The sequence below is a fragment of the Chiloscyllium punctatum genome, chromosome 2, assembly GCF_047496795.1.
Source record: "Chiloscyllium punctatum isolate Juve2018m chromosome 2, sChiPun1.3, whole genome shotgun sequence".
In the NCBI taxonomy this organism is placed as follows: Eukaryota; Metazoa; Chordata; class Chondrichthyes; order Orectolobiformes; family Hemiscylliidae; genus Chiloscyllium; species Chiloscyllium punctatum.
In genome coordinates this window covers 75,896,542-75,913,794 of record NC_092740.1, presented here as the reverse complement: position 1 = coordinate 75,913,794, position 17,253 = coordinate 75,896,542, and the positions used below count along the sequence as shown (strand labels likewise).

Genomic DNA, 17,253 nt, shown 5'->3' with positions numbered 1-17,253 from the left:
CCTCCAAGCCACTCACCATCCTGACTTGGACCTATATCATTGGATCAAAATCCTAGAATTCCATCCCTAAAGGCATTATGTGTCTACTGAGAGCACATGGACTGCCTTGGTTCAAGAAAGCAACTCACCACTAGCTTCTAAAGAGCAACTAAGTATGGATGATAAGCCAGCGATGCCTGTAGGTGATCAGAAAATGGTTAAGAATACTAAATTCTAAACTCAACATTTCTCAATTTAGCAAGGGTGAGATTAAAAAGATCTAAAAATCATACCTGGGCAGTTCTTGGAGAAAGGTGGTCACTTAAATGATCCATTGCCTCCATTAAATTGGATTTTGTGTGTGGAGATTAAGCCAGGGAAGGGCAGGTTTGCTCTCTGCACTTTTGTTGTGAACACTAGAGTATGTCATCTTGGGCCAGCACTTATTGCCTATCCCTAGTCGCCCTGGAGAAGACAGTGGTAAGCTGCCTTGTTGAACAGTGGCAGTCCGTATGGTTTAGATGTATCCACAATGCTATTAAAAAAGGAGTTTAAGGATTTTGATCCAGTGACAGTGAAGGAATGGTGATATAGTTCCAAATCAGGATATGTAGCTTGGAGAGGACCTTGGAAGTAGTGGTGTTACCATGCACCTGTGGCCCATGTCCTTTTATGTGATAGGGATAACAGGTTTGGAACGCTCTGCCTCAGGAACCTTCATAAGTTTCTGCAGTGCACCTTCGAGATGATATACACTGCTGCTTCAATGCTTAATTGGTTAATGCTTAATTGAAAGTGTCAACAGGGTGCCAATGAAATGGGCTGTTTGTCCAGGATCATGTCAATCTTCTTGAATGTTGTTATGTTTACAGATCAGGTCAATGGCCTTGTGGTATTATCGCTAGTCTATTAATTCAGAAACCTATCTAATGTTCTGGGAACTTGAGTTCGAATCCCACCATGGCAAATTCAACTTTTTAAAAACTCTGAAATTAAGGTTCTATTGATGATCATGAAATCATTGCCGATTGTTGGAAAAACCCATCTGGTTCAGTAATGTCCTTCAGAAGAGGGAATCTGCCATCCTTGTCTGATCTGTCCAACATGTGACTCCAGACCTACAGCAATGTGGGTTGATTCTCAGTTGCCCTCTGAAATGACCTAGCAAGCCATTCAGTTAGACCAATTGCGATAAAGTCTCAAAGAAATGAAACTGGATGGAATACCTTGCATCGACCTAGGCACTGGAAAAGACAGCGGCAGAAACAGCCCTGTTGACCCTGCAAAGTCCTCCTTTAGCTAGTGCCAAAATTAGTAGAGCTGTCTCACAGACTAGCCAAGCAACAGTCATAGTCATTCTTGTGGAATCGTATCTTATAGACATCACCATCACCATCCCTGATCTATCCTGCCCAACTGGTAGGACAGCACCAGCAAAGGTAGCGGCACAGTAGTGTACAGTCGGGAGGGAGTTGCCCTGAGAGACCTCAATGTTGACTCCGGAACTCATGAAGCCTTACGGCTTCTGGTTAAACATGGACAGGGATAACTCCTGCTGATCACTGCATACCATCCTCCCTCAGCTGATGAATCGGTACTCCCCCCTGTTGAATAACACTTAGAGCAAGCACTGAGGATGACAAGGGCACAAATTGTTATCTGGGTGAGGGATTCCAATATCTATCACCAAGAGAGACTCAGCAGGAGTACTACTAATCAAGCTGATTGGGTCCTAAAGGACATAGCTGCTCGACTAAGTCTGCAGCAGGTGGTGCAGGAACCAACAAAAGGGAAAAACATACTAGATCTCATTGTTCCCAATCTGCCAGCAGCAGATGCATCTGTCCATGACAGTATTGGTAAGAATGACCATTGCACACCATTGGAAATGAAGTCCCGCCTTCACATTGAAAAGTGTGGTATTATCACCGTGCTAAATGGGACAGACTTCGAACAGATTTAGCAACTCAAGACTGGGTATCCATGAAGCACTGTAGGCTATTAACAGCAGCAGAAATGTATTCCAGCACACTATGTAACCTCATGGCCTAGCATATCCCTCACTCACCCATTACCATCAAATCAGGGGATCAATGGAGAGTGCAAGAGGGCTTGCCAGGAGCAGCACCAGGCATACCCGAAGATGAGGTGTCAATCTGGTGAAGCTACTTGTATACCAAGCAGTATAAGCAGCTTGTTTATAGAAAGAGCTAAGTGAACCCGTGACCAATGGAACAGATCAAACCTCTGCAGGGCTGCCACATTCATTAGTGAATGGTGATGGACAATTAAACAACTCACGGGATTAGGAGGCTCCACAAATATCCCCATCCTCAATGAATTGAACTGAACTGAATTCAATTTATTGTCACGTATACTGAGGCGCAATGAAAAGCTTTGTCTTGCAAACAATACAGGTAGATCACATAGTTAAATAGTATAGATAGTAAATAATAGGTAACCATGGCAAAAACAAAAACACAGGTCCAGACAAATGTTAAAAGGTTGTGAGTCCATTCAGTATTCTAACAACATTAGGGTAAAAACTGTTGCGAAACCAGCTGGTGCATGTGGCAGGCTTCTGTACTTTCTCACCGTTGGTAGACGTTGTAGAAAAACATTGATGGAAGAGCCCAGCACATCAGTGCGAAAGATGAGGCTGAAGAATTCACAGCAATCTTCAGCCAGCAGTGTCGTGTGGATAATCCATATTGGCCTCCTCCAGTGCCCCCTAGCATTTCAGATACCAGTCTTCAGACAATTCGATTCATTCCACGTCACATTAATGAATTGTTGGAGACGGTGGATGCTGCAAAGGCTATGGGTCCTGATAACATTCCAGCAATAGTACTGAGGTCTTGTGCTCCCCTAGCTAAGTTGTTATAGTATAGTTACAATACCAGCACTACCCGACAACGTGGAAATTTGCCAAAATATGTCCTGAACATAAAAATCAGAACAAATCCAAGTCAGCCAATTACCTCCCCATTAGTCTTCTCTCAATCATCAGTAAAGTGATGGAATCTGTCATCCACAGTGCTATCAAGCAGCACCTGCTCGGCAATAACCTGCTCAGTAACACCTAGTTTGGGATCTGCCAGGACCTCTCTCATTACAGACTTGGTTCAAACATGGACAAAAGAGCCGAATTACAGAGGTGAGAGTGACAGCCCTTGACATCAAGGCTGCATTCGACTAGGTGTGGCATCAAGGAGCCCTCAAAAAACTGAAATCAATGGATCTCAGGGAGCAACCTCTGGTGGTTGCAATCATACCTCACATATTGGAAGGTGGGCATGGTTGTTGGACATCAGTCATCGCAACTCCACGTCATCTTTGCAGGAGTTCCTCAGTAATGCCCTAGACCCAACCATCTTCATGTGCTTCATCAATGACCTTCCCTCCAACATAAGGTTGGAGGGAAGGTCATTGATGAAGTGGAGATGTTCACCAATAATTGCACAATTTTCAGCACTATTCATGACTCCTCAGATAGTGAAACAGTCCATGAAACAAGATCTGGCCAGTATCCAGGCTTGGACTGACAAGTGATAAGTAACATTCGTACACTTATCTCAAGAGGGTTGGAATATAAAAGCAGAGATGTACTACTAAGACTTTATAAAGCTCTGGTTAGGCCCCATTTGGAGTACTGTGTCCAGTTTTGGTCCCCACACCTCAGGAAGGACATACTGGCACTGGAACGTGTCCAGCGGAGATTCACACGGATGATCCCTGGAATGACAGGTCTAGCATATGAGGAACGGCTGAGGATACTGGGATTGTATTCGTTGGAGTTTAGAAGATTAAGGGGAGATCTAATAGAGACGTACAAAATAATACATGGCTTGGAAAAGGTGGATGCTAGGAAATTGTTTCTGTTAGGCGAGGAGACTAGGACCCGTGGACACAGCCTTAGAATTAGAGGGGGTCATTTCAGAACAGAAATGCGGAGACATTTCTTCAGCCAGAGAGTGGTGGGCCTGTGGAATTCATTGCCACAGAGTGCAGTGGAAGCCGGGACGCTAAATGTCTTCAAGGCCAAGATTGATAGATTCTTGTTGTCTAGAGGAATTAAGGGCTACGGGGAGAATGCTGGTAAGTGGAGCTGAAATGCGCATCAGCCATGATTGAATGGTGGAGTGGACTCGATGGGCCGAATGGCCTTACTTCCACTCCTATGTCTTATGGTCTTATGGTCACATAAATGCCAGGCAATGACCATCACCTGTAAGAGACAATCTACCACCACCCCTTGACATTCAGTGGTGTTGCCATCACTGAATCCCCCACTACTAACATCCTGGGAGTTATCATTGACCAGAAACTCAAATGGACTCAGTACATAAATAAAGTTGCCATATCAGCAAGTCAAAGGCTAGGAATGCTGCATATATCTCTCTCTCTCTCCATCTCTCTCTCTCTCTCGTCCGTCTCTCTCTCTTGTCTGTCTCTCTCTCTCTCCACACAGCCCTTCCCAACTCGCCAAAGCTTTTCTACCATCTATAAGGCACTGGTAAAGAATGTGATGGAACACTCCCCACTTGCCTGGATGTGTGCTGCTCCAACAATACTTGAGAAGCCTGATATCATCCAGGTCAAGTCAGTCTGCTTGATTGGTATTACATCCACAAGTATCTACTCCCTCCAGCAGTGTGTACTTTCACAGGATGCATTACAGAAATTCACCAGAGATCCTCAGAGAGTACCTTCCAAACCTACGACCATTTCCATCCAGAAGGCCAAGGGCAGCAGATACATGGGAACGCCACCACCTTCAAGTTCCCCTCCAAATCACTCACCATTCTGCCTTGGAAATAAATCACTGTTCCTTCGCTGTCGCTGGGTCAAACTCCTGGAATTTCCACCCAAGTGGCATTGTGAGTAAACCCACAGCAGGTGGACTGCAGCAGTTCAAGAAGGCATCTCATCACCACCTTCTCAAGAGCAACTAGGGACTGGTAATCAATGCTAGCCAGCCAGTTCACTAACAACTCAGAGAGGAATTAATTTTTTCTAAATGGAGATAGCCCATACCCTAATTTTAAATCTTTTAAAAGGCAAATGTAAGGTGCTGTGTTCCAGATATGATTTGATCAGTCCACCACTAAGCTTTAATCAAAAGACATTTTATTTTCAGTATTCCTGTGGTGGGCTGGCCCCCAGTTCAGCTTCCGATCAACGGGAACCAACTGGATGTTCTTCTGGATGTCCCACTCGTTTCTTCTGACACAAGATGGTTGCAAACACTTCAGCATTGTTTTTTGTACTGTTATGCTGGATGCACCATCATTGAGGTTGGAAGTGGTCATGGACCTTCAACTTCTGTCACCTGTTGAATTGCTAACTACCATTTATCACTGGTTGTGACATGGCTCTAAAAGTTTGGTCTAGTCTAATAACCTGGCAGATAAGACTTGCTCTTGTTTCTAGTTCCTGTATTTGAATGTCAAATAATAAATATGTAATATCCAACATTGAGGATATACACCACATGCAAAGTCTTTATATGTATCGCCATTGATGTCTTAACTCGGAGAAAATCAGGATTGTAGCAGGATTCAATAAAATCTATTTTCAGGAATATATACTGTGGTAGTTCAAATAAAACAATCTCATCTGCTAACTTTGTCAGAATTATGTGATTTATCCAACTGATTTCAAGGGAAGTCTGTTTACCTTGTAATTTAGTCCGAGCATTTTGCTTGGTTTCTTTATCAAGAGCTATTTTGATAGATGTAAGTTTGTACTTAGATGTTTATGATAAATGCATGTATTTTTATAAGCCTAGAAGAAAGTGAGGACTGCAGATGCTGGAGATCAGAGCTGAAAATGTGTTGCTGGAAAAGCGCAGCAGGTCAGGCAGCATCCAAGGAGCAGGAGAATCAACGTTTCGGGCATGAGCCCTTCTTCAGGAATGAGTAAAGTGTGCCCAGCAGGCTAAGGTAAAAGGTAGGGAGGAGGGACTTGGGGGAGGGGCGTTGGAAATGCGATAGGTGGAAGAAGGTTAAGGTGAGGGAGATAGGCCGGAGTGGGTGTGGGGGCGGAGAGGTCAGGAAGAAGATTGCTGGTTAGGAAGGTGGTGCTGAGTTCGAGGGTTGGGACTGAGACAAGGTGAGGGGTGGGGAAATGAAACTGGAGAAATCTGAGTTCATCCCTTGTGGTTGGAGGGTTCCTACGCGGAAGATGAGGCGTTCTTCCTCCAACCGTCGTGTTGCTATGGTCGGGCGATGGAGGAGTCCAAGGACCTGCATGTCCTTGGTGGAGTGGGAGGGGGAGTTGAAGTGTTGAGCCACGGGGGTGGTTGGGTTGGTTGGTCCGGGTGTCCCAGAAGTGTTTTCTGAAACGTTCTGCAAGTAGGCGGCCTGTCTTCCCCAATATAGAGGGGGCCACATCGGGTACAGTGGATGCAGTAAATGATGTGTGTGGAGGTGCAGGTGGATTTGTGGCGGATATGGAAGGATCCCTTGGGGCCTTTAGGATAGGGAAGGGGAGGGAAATATATCCCTGGTGATGGGGTCCTAAATGTCCGTGTTTTTACTATAAAGCGACCGACTCCCACAGCTACCTAGACTACACCTCCTGCCACCTGTAAAAATGCCAACCCATATTCCCAATTCCTTTGTCTCCGCTGCATCTGCTCCCAGGAGGACCAGTTCCAATACCGTACAACCCAGATGGCCTCCTTCTTCAAAGACCGCAATTTCCCCCCAGATGCGATCGACGATGCTCTCCACCGCATTTCCTCCACTTCCCGCTCCTCCGCCCTTGAGCCCCGTACCTCCAATCGCCACCAGGACTGAACCCCACTGGTCCTCACCTACCACCCCACCAACTTCCATATACATAGTATCATCCGTCGTCATTTCTGCCACCTCCAAACGGACCCCAACACCAGAGATATATTTCCCTCCCCTCCCCTATCAGCGTTCCGAAAAGACCACTCCCTCCATGACTCCCTCGTCAGGTCCACACCCCCCACCAACCCAACCTCCACTCCCGGCACCTTCCCCTGCAACCGCAAGAAATGCAAAATTTGCACCCACACCTCTCCCCTTACTTCCCTCCAAGGCCCCAAGGGATCCTTCCATATTCACCTGCACCTCCACACACATCATTACTGCATCCGCTGCATCCAATGTGGCCTCCTATACATTGGGGAGACAGGCCGCCTACTTGCAGAACGTTTCAGAGAATACCTCTGGGAACCCGGACCAACCAACCCAACCACCCCGTGGCTCAACACTTCAACTCCCCCTCCCACTCCACCAAGGACATGCAGGTCCTTGGACTCCTCCATCGCCCGACCATAGCAACACGACGGTTGGAGGAAGAACGCCTAATCTTCCACGTAGGAACCCTCCAACCACAAGGGATGAACTCCGATTTCTCCAGTTTCCTCATTTCCCCTCCCCCTCCTTGTCTCAGTCCCAACCCTCGAACTCAGCACCACCTTCTAACCTGCAATCTTCTTCCTGACCTCTCCGCTCCCACCCCCACTCCGGCCTATCACCCTCACCTTAACCTCCTTCCACCTATTGCATTTCCAACGCCCCTCCCCCAAGTCCCTCCTCCCTACCTTTTATCTTAGCCTGCTGGGCACACTTTACTCATTCCTGAAGAAGGGCTCATGCCCGAAACGTCGATTCTCCTGCTCCTTGGATGCTGCCTGACCTGCTGCGCTTTTCTTATAAGCCTATCCCACTTGTCACTATAATGCTATTAAAAATATGGGATCAGATATAATATCATTAGGATACCAGCCAAAACATCCTCATAGCTAGTTTTATGAAATTTTTCTTCACTGAATTTTTAATGATGTTTTTGTGCAGTATCCATGGAACTGTTGACAACTTTCCAGAAGTACATTGTGGAGTTGTTTTCCAAATCTAATTGTGGTTAGAAATCTGTTCCTGGTAAGCACGGTAATTTGAGGCAATTTAAAAAATATTGCATGTTATAATATATTCACTAAATTATCAATTTTCTGAAGTTATGTTCATACTGATGAGTTAACCAGGCCCAGTGTTTTTTTTCACCAAGGTAATAATAATACACTGACAATTGCTTTAGTAAAACTGTGTCAGGCAGGAACACTCTGCCAAGTATGTTCTAAGCAAATTTATAGTCCATGTTTAGTCAGTAATGGAATGGTCTGGAACATACAGGATCAAATCATTTGAGTGAAATAAATTGATTGCAGACCTTGTTTGACCCTGTTGCAAAAGAAGTATCAGCAACTTACATTATTCTGGTACAGTGTTTAGTATTTTGCCTAAACAAACATTCCAATGATATTTTAAACTTCATCCTTTGTTTTGGTCATTAACGTTGTTTTTGGACATTGGCCGGTTGGCTTTTAGAGATTGAAAACTAAAACCTTAATGATTTTTCCAAATATTTGTAATAAGGATTCAGGTTTCCAATATGGAAAATTATCTGTAATGGCTAATGTGAGGAACTAATAACTTGTCCAAAAGCACATTTTAATCTTGCTGAAGTTTTTTGATTATATTACTCTCTGCAGGTGATCATTGGTTGAAATTCTTAAAGATAATGTGCAATCGTATAATTTGCAATTGGCTGTTAACCGTGAAGTTACTTATCTGTGTGATAGATGTTAAATAGCTCTTGTCTTTATATGATTCCTATCATCTCTTAAAGCACTTCGCATAATGAATGACTTTGAGTGTAGTGACTGTTAAACAGGCATATCTGACAACATTTTTGTACCAGCAATGATTGTCAACCACTAATGAAACAGATGAATGAATGAATGACAGGTTCATCTGCTTCTGGCTAATCTTTTGGATACATTGAAAACTTATTTATCCTGATAATTTGGACTACAAACCAGACTGACCACAATGTTGAAATTTCACTGCTATGTAATAACTGTTGATTTACAATAGTAGCAATAGCAACAATATAAATGTAAAACTGAATGGATTTTTCCATTATGATCCACTGAATATTCATCAACAATTCACATAACTATCACGTATAGGTAAGAAAAAAAATTCAAAGTCGGAGAATAATTTTTAAAAATCCATATGTAGTTTCATAAGTGCTAACCATGTTCCTATGCTGTTTGTGTATTTTTACTACATTGTACAGATTATAAAAATACTTCATTGCTGAATGTGTTTTCTTTGGCTGGCACTTCGTGACCCGAAACCTTTTCTTTAAGATAGTGTAATAAAGAGATTTTTTTATCTTAATTGACAGACTTTTATTCTGTAATCTGAAGGACATAAATGTATTTTCTCTACTCACATGTGGAAGAATAATTTTGGTCTTGTGTGAAAATTTTTGACTCCGGAGGAGTTGGCTTGTTTTCAAGGACTAGAAAGAATAAAAAACAAAATGCAGATTTAAATGTTGGGATATGTGGTTGCCACATTTGGCAAACAGTAACTATTGGAGAACTGCAAAGGTCAGTGCTTGGGCTTTGACTATGCATAATATATATCAACGGTTTGGATGAGAGAATCAAGTATACTTCCAAGTTTGTTGAGAAAAAGAAATACATGGGATCATGAGTGGTGGGGAGAATGTAAAGAGGCTTTAAGATAATTCAATCAAGTTGAGCATGTGATCAACTTTAGCAGATGCAGTATTGTGTGGTTACATGTAAACCTTTCTGCTTTAGTCGGTAAAACAGCATCGTTACATATTGTTCAAATTGAGATAGATTAGGAAATGTTGATGTGTCCTTGTACAGCAGTCAGTGGAGCAAGCACATAAGATTTAAGAAGCAGTTCAGAAAGCAAATGGTATGTCAGCTAAAGCTATATGTGACACTAGTCAGACATCATCTAGTATACTGTGAACAGTTTGGGTCACCTATCAATGGAAATGCATACTGGCATTGGATCAGTCCAGAAAAGGTTTGTTAGATTGTTCGCAGGCGTGGAGGAGTTCACTTATGAGGAATGTTTGTATATGTTGGGCCCATACTCATTGGAGTTGAAAAGAATAGAATCAACCTTATTGAAACATAAAGCTTACTAGAGAGCTTGACAGGGTAGTAGCAAAGAGATTGTTTCTGCTTAAGGGAGAGTCTAGGCTAGAAGGCTAATCTCAGAAAAAGGGGTGTCCCATTTAAGACATGGATAAGGAAGAATTTCTTCCATAAAACTTTAGTGAAAGAATTGAGAATTATGGGAAAAGGCAAGAAATTGGAGTTGAGGATTATCAGATCAGTAATGGTATAATTGAATGGAAGAACAGGCATGATGGTCATTCAAACTTTTAGTTCTTGCATCTTACGGCCTTCATTGCAAGAGAGTATTTGAAGACAGGAACACTTATGTCTTCCTGCAGCTGGATGGGTACTAATGAGACTGCACCTTGTGTACGCTATGCAATTTTGGTTATCTTATCTAAGTAAGAATATACATTACATAGGGGGAGAGCAGTAAAGGTTCACCAGACTGATTTCTGGGATAGAAGGTCTGTTTTATGGGTAAAATAGTCCTGTATTCATTGAAGTTTAGAAGAATGAGCGAGGATCTCATATATAAGATTCTGATAGGGTTGGACAGACGAGATGCAGAGATGATCCCTCTAGCTGGGGATTTTAGAACAAGTGGTCACAGTCTCAGAATACAGAGTAGAATGTTTAGGACTGAGATGAGGAATTTTTTTTTTCACTCTAAGGGTGGTAAATTCTCTACCCCACTAGGCATTGGAGGCCTAGTCAGTCAGTATGTCTAAGAAGATGAGGCAAATTTATGAACAGTAAAGATGTCAAGGGAGAAGAGAGAGGGAGTATGATATTGAGATAGAGGATTAACCATAATCATATTGAATGATGGAGCAGGTATGCCTGTTGTCTTTCTATGATTAAAAACTTTGAGGAGAAAGTGAGGACTGCAGATGCTGGAGATCAGAGCTGAAAAATGTGTTGCTGGAAAAGCGCAGCAGGTCAGGCAGCATCCGAGGAACAGGAGAATCGACATTTCGGGTATAAGCCCTTCTTCAGGAAGGGCTTCCTGAAGAAGGGCTTATGTCCGAAATGTCGATTCTCCTGTTCCTCGGATGCTGCCTGACCTGCTGCGCTTTTCCAGCAACACATTTTTCAGCTCATGATTAAAAACTGCCTACTTTCCATTTCATGCTTCATCCAAATATTAAAAACAACACGTAAATCAAAGTTTCAATTTAAAAAGAACAATTGATAGTGGTTAGAAATGGCATGTATTTCAACTTGTACTTATGCAACTTGTTTCTTTTTATTTGTACTGCCAAATTCTTATCTGTCAACATTACAGATTAGCTTTTGTTATTTTTGCTGAGGTCAGTAATTTTGTGTAATTCATTTGGACAAATTTCAAATGTTTTAGTCCATATTTTCGGGCGGCACAGTGGCTAGCACTGCTGCCTCACAGCGCCAGAGACCTGGGTTCAATTCCCACCTCAGGCGACTGACTGTGAGGAGTTTGCACATTCTCCCTGTGTCTGCGTGGGTTTCCTCCGGGTGCTCCGGTTTCCTCCCACAATCCAAAAATGTGCAGGTTAGGTGAATTGCCCAAGTTAAATTGCCCGTAGTGTTAGGCGAAGGGATAAATGTAGGGGAATGGGTCTGGGTGGGTTGCGCTTCGGTGTGGACTTGTTGGGCCGAAGGGCCTGTTTCCACGCTGTAAGTAATCTAATCTAATTTTGGTTGATTTTTATTAAAATTGGAAATTATGGGTGGTAGCAATCTCTATATGAGCTAATGGGCATATATCCATAATGATGCTACACTGAATAACGTTACATCTGTAATCAATGTCACCCCTCTGGATCAACTGCAATTTAAGTAACTTTTCTGCATATCACTTTATGATGCCTACATCCCTCATGGTTTGTAATTTGACAATGTCCTTGGTCAGGTAGTTCTGCAGACAAAAAGTTCTGCTTAAAAAAATGTAAAGCAAGAGGTAATCAGAAGATGTCTGAGAGCCAAATTGAGCATAATTATTTTAATATTCATTGAACATTAGCATGTTAAACTAATTTGAAATGCAACACAAAGTAGAAATAAATATGTTTCATTTTAATAATAGATCTCAGAAAAAAATTACTTACAAAGTAGACCATTCTTCCAAATATTGGTCATGTTAATGATTGAAAAAGCAGACAAGTATCTTTAACTCCTATTGGTATTTCTGTTCTTTGTTTCCATCCTTTTAACCATAAATCAGATGTAAGTTTATATGCCTCGGTTCAGTAGTGTACTCTTGTCTCTGAGACAAAAGGTTTGAAGTTCTACTCCAAACACTTGAACACATCATCTCACCTGCAATTTCAATAATGGAGTCACTGAGGGTGAGAGTGAAACCATCTTTCAGAGTCACCATGAACTGAGACCCCTGCTCTTGTGAGGATGCAATGGAACTAAATGGTGAAGATTAAATTAATTCTCCTGGTATTGTAATCAAGATAATATATCAATGCTATTAAAAGTAGGTAGCATGATTACTTTGGAGTCTTATGTGTAAATGACTGTCAAATTTCCTACTTTATAATAGTGAGAACATTTAAAAGTATTTCATGAAGTGAAGTGCTTTGAGGCCAATTGAGTGAGAGGTGCTGCGTAAATGTAAATGATTTATTTTTGTTAATTACATAGATAAAAATTGACCTTCTGTGGTATTAATCTTGCATATGCTTGTTTTAGAGTGCAGAACGCATGTGATTCCAGTTGCTAGCCTGACTTATTCACTGGAGTACCTGAGTAGTGGCGTCATAGTTCTTTAACTAAAGGTGCAGTTACTTTGTTGTGATCGTGAATGTATTGACCCTTTAGGTTATCTTAAGGTTTGAGAAATAAGAGGAAAATCCCTTTTCTTTCCAGTGCATTTTCTTAAAAGTATATGAAGTCAGTTCTTCTATAATGTGATGGCTGCGTTCTTGTGCAACCCTGTCTTATAGAAAAATCGCACTTATAGAAACAGCGCTTAAAGTGTTGGCACTGTAATTATGTTACAATCAACACATGTTTTAAAAATTCGCACTGTGAGAATAGCATCCCCACTTCTTCAATCATATTGCAGCAAATTCACGTTGACAAAACGCATGTTAAAACAGAACAACCTGTATAAAACACAAAATTATCATTGAACAAGATGTGACATCTAAATGTGCTGGTGCCCTCAAAAAGAAATAACTGTCATGTTTCTATGGCTAGCTGTTAGCAATATTTCTTCTTTCATATTATACACATTGACCAGAATTATCTTTTCATTGCAGCCGCCCTCAAAAGGTTTGCCTCTGCCCATTCCTCCCAGTGCATCCGCTGAATGTCTCCACGTGTCTGTATATAGTTCAGCATCCTGCAGAGGTGAGTAAGGTTAAGGTGGTGGGACATAAGTCAGCAGCCATCTAATAGGAATAAGACCATCGGAAACTACAAAAGGAAACCAGAAAATATGAATCAACTGTGATTTTCACAAGTGCTTCTCAGCAGTTATGAAGAAACATGTAAGCTTGCAATGGTTCTCCACCCATTTCCATTTGCACACACCCATCACAATAACATATCATTATCTCCACTGTTCTGAAACCTTCTGCAATGACCTTCAGTGTAATTTCCCTTCCCAGGCACTTGACACTGTTACTTGAGGCAAATGTCAGGGGATCTAATGTATTATGCTATATTAGAAGTGACTGGTTTGTCCAACCTTTACAAGAGCAGCGTGATTCAATAATAGCAAAACATCCATCAGTTTTTTCTTTGTCAGGATAATTTGAGAAATATTAACTAAGAGCAGTCAGATGGTTGGATAAATTGTCTTGGGTTAAGTATGTGACTGAAAATTCAGCAGAAACACATTTATGTTTGATGTTGGCCACACATCATTGAAGAAAAATTGCATTAGACTGCACTGAGCTTTGGAGTGCTATTCTGCAGTAAAGTCATCAATCCATCCCTCGCATCACTTTGTGTATGATGCATTTGGATGAAGTATGGGTAGCAACACCACTCCTGCCCAATAAACTCTTGAAACATAGTCTTTCAAAACTCAGTGTTTGTTGCTGCTTTATCAAATTTACTTGAAGGAACAGTCTGGTAACTTACTTGAATGCTTCTGTCAGTTCTGATTGCTGTAAAATAGCTAAAAGGAAAATAAATTACTTCACTAACTTATAATATTTAGCACATTAATACAGTCCTCTCCTAAATGAAAAGCTATGAACATGAAAATATATCAATGTTTGTCAACTGTACAAACAATTTTGCAGGTAGGTATAATCATGTTGTTAATTATCAACAGTGCCAATTGGGCATTAGTCTTGATAGAGTTAGGCTGTGGACGATTGCATTATGATGGAGATTTCTTCACCTGGAGAAGGAAAATTGATTGTATTATACTGTAGGTGTTTATTTTGGAAGGTAATTGCAGAGCAGTCTGGGTGCAGATGGCAGAAGAAATTTATGTTCTGCTGTGTTCTGCCTCGATAAATTAAATAGCACAGGTGTAGGAGATCTTGTGGAAGAAAATAATTCTCATTTGTATGAAAGGATAGTGCACAGAATGTGAAGAGAAAGGAAGAATTTTCTAGGTGAGTAAAATTGTATTTACTTGACTAAATTAATTTATCAAGTAGAATGAACAAACTACGATTACAAGTCTGAGAGACATTCTTCACTGCCAGGTTAATTGAATATCTGATTAAAAAGTATTGTTTTTAAATTTGTTATAGTAACAGTGAGGTTCATGATTAGCTCATATACAGATTAACATTTTTTAAAATTGAAAATTGCTGCTCAAGTACACGCGTGTTGGTGCTGTAACCAGCTATAATCAACAAGCATGATGGAATATGATTTCATTCTTTATTATTTATGTCCTTCTTAAAAAGAGAACTTAAGTGTTGTGGAAATATTACAGATTATTAATATTATTTAATTATTTTCCTATTTAACTACCTCCCACCTCCACCAGCCTACCAATAAATCCAGGAAGAGTAAGTTTCCTTGATCATCACTGGAAACAGATTTGTTCAGTCAAATGTCTTGGAATTTGAAAGATGGCAGATTCGGATGAAATCTAAATTTAACTGAATTTTATTTAGTCTCAATTCCAGAAGTTGTCATGACAGCATTTTGGTGGAATTTTATCAAAGAAGCAGCCAATCAAGGGATTACTCCTACAAGTATTCTGTGGGCAGGCTCTGGAATCAGGAATACCAAGAGGAAGGCCGAAGGCTCTGTTTGGTTTGCAGCCTCACTGGGAAAAGTGGGAGATTCCATTGTGTTGGAGAGTCCCCTGAGAAGAATTTGTCACAGTCCCTGTGGAGACCAATTTACTTTTGAAAAAGGGAGTAAATAGCTCAACAAGGTTTCACACTTTAAGACTTTTACTGTAACAAACTCACTAAAATCAACATCATCTAAACATTGACTAGTTGGTAACTAATACACAAACTATAGGAATGATATCCCCATTAACTTTAACGTAATCAAAAAAACAATTGTTGCATTTCCACATTACACTACACCTCAAGACAGGATGATCAACTTTATAAAAAGCCATCCAAACTTGCGTGCAGCTTTCAACAGACTTATTTTTCCCAATTTTCCTGAGTTATAATGTCTGGAGTCCACCTAATGTGTTCTGAGAATTCTGAGCTGTTTTTAAACGCAACGTCCTCTCTGGCGACTCCATCTCTTGTCCATGACAAACCTACCAGTGTCCTTAAATCTCTCTAACTCACATGTCTTCAGTCAGAGCATGAGCTGCTACCTGGTGGCTTAAAGAAAATAGTTTTTTTTCTCAGCAGCTGCTGTTCTGTTGTCTTTTTCTTTGGGCCTTTCTGTCTATGTGTATGTGTTTCTTTCTTTTTCTTCTTTTCTCTCTTTTTCTCTGTATTTGTCTTTCTGTCTGCCTCTCTCCCTCCTTGTCTTTCTCTTTGTCTGTCTTGCTCTCGCACTCTCTGCCCCTCTCACTTTCTCAATGTCTGTCTGTCCAGGATCTCCACATCAATAAATTTGTTTGTTTGCTGACAGCTGTCCTTTGTGTGTGTATAGGTTTGAAAGCTGCTTCTGTGCTCTCAATGGGACATGGCTTGGTCCCTGGTCCCAATGACATCTAACTCACATCAGCTAATTGTCGACGCAACTCCTCTCCTTTATTCTACTTTACATTGAAACATCGAGACATTTTAAAGCATAACTGACTTAGAAAACTCACATTCATGTCGGTGTAAACCTGGATTAAAATGTATTATGGTCACATCATTTTTGCTTAAGGAGAGTACCTTCATATAGGATGGTCTGTGGCTGTGGTCCTTTAGTGCCCAGCAGTCCTGTATTGGACTGCATCGCTGAGTGTAGCTCTGGCCTCCCTGGTCTGCTACTCATAGGCTTTCGCTATTCCATGTGATGGCTACAGTCACACTAGGGAGGACCTGTCAGTAAAATCCAGGTGGGATGTTAAATGGTACCCCCAATTGGTTCTTTAATTAGCCTAACTGTCTATGCAGTACTGGCTAGCAGGTGCTGCTGACCCAACAGAAACTACCCTCCTGAAAAAACACCAGATGCAAAACTGTGCCATGCTGGCCAGAAGCAAGAAATTGTTGACACACATGCCTCCAAATCCATTCCCGTCTCACTTTGAGAATTTTCTCCTTCGCGCTCAAATCTTCTGTGACCACTTATATTTCACAATCAGAAGGTTAAAACATAAGCTGCAACAGTCTCATTATTTGAGAACAGATTTGTGTTAACTAAACTGAGACTTTTTCCGATGTAATGGTTTAAAACTGAATACTCTATATATTTGTCTTAAATCAGGGGAGTCGAGTACTGCGAACTGTGCCTCTGCTAGCTGCCTGCCTTCCAGCTGACAAATGCAAGGTTTTTGTTGGTCGGCGTTTTAGTGAGGACAGGTAACGATCTGTACTATTTCATAATTGTATATCTGAAGGGTTCTATTTGCTGAAAATTGTTTTTGGACATCCTTTAGTTCAGAAAAGATCTGCCAGGAAATTGCTGGGAATGAAGGGTTTAAGTTATAAAAATAGGCTGGATAGGCTGAGACTTGTTTTTGCTGGAGCATAGGAGATTGAGGGTTCACCTTATTGAGGTTTATATAATCGTGAGGGGCATGTATAAGGTGATGACCAAAGGTCTTTTTCCTCAGATAGGGGAGTTCAAATTAGGGGGCATATTTTTAAGGTAAGAGGAGAAAAGTTTTAATAAGACATGGGCAACGTTTTTACACGGGAAGTGGTTAGCGTGTGGAATGAGTGGATGTAGGTACAGTTACAACATGTAAA

The 17,253-nt window shown here is 41.3% G+C and overlaps 1 protein-coding gene across 1 annotated transcript in view; it reads left to right on the top strand.

Moving 5' to 3' along the window:
* dtwd2 (DTW domain containing 2) overlaps positions 1–17,253 on the top strand; it is a 103,616-nt gene that overhangs the window by 41,613 nt on the left and 44,750 nt on the right. Inside the window, exons 2-3 of the mRNA XM_072584302.1 lie at positions 13,219–13,309; positions 16,769–16,863. Of these exons, the coding sequence (XP_072440403.1) occupies positions 13,219–13,309; positions 16,769–16,863 (186 nt within the window). The remainder of the gene's footprint in view (positions 1–13,218; positions 13,310–16,768; positions 16,864–17,253) is intronic.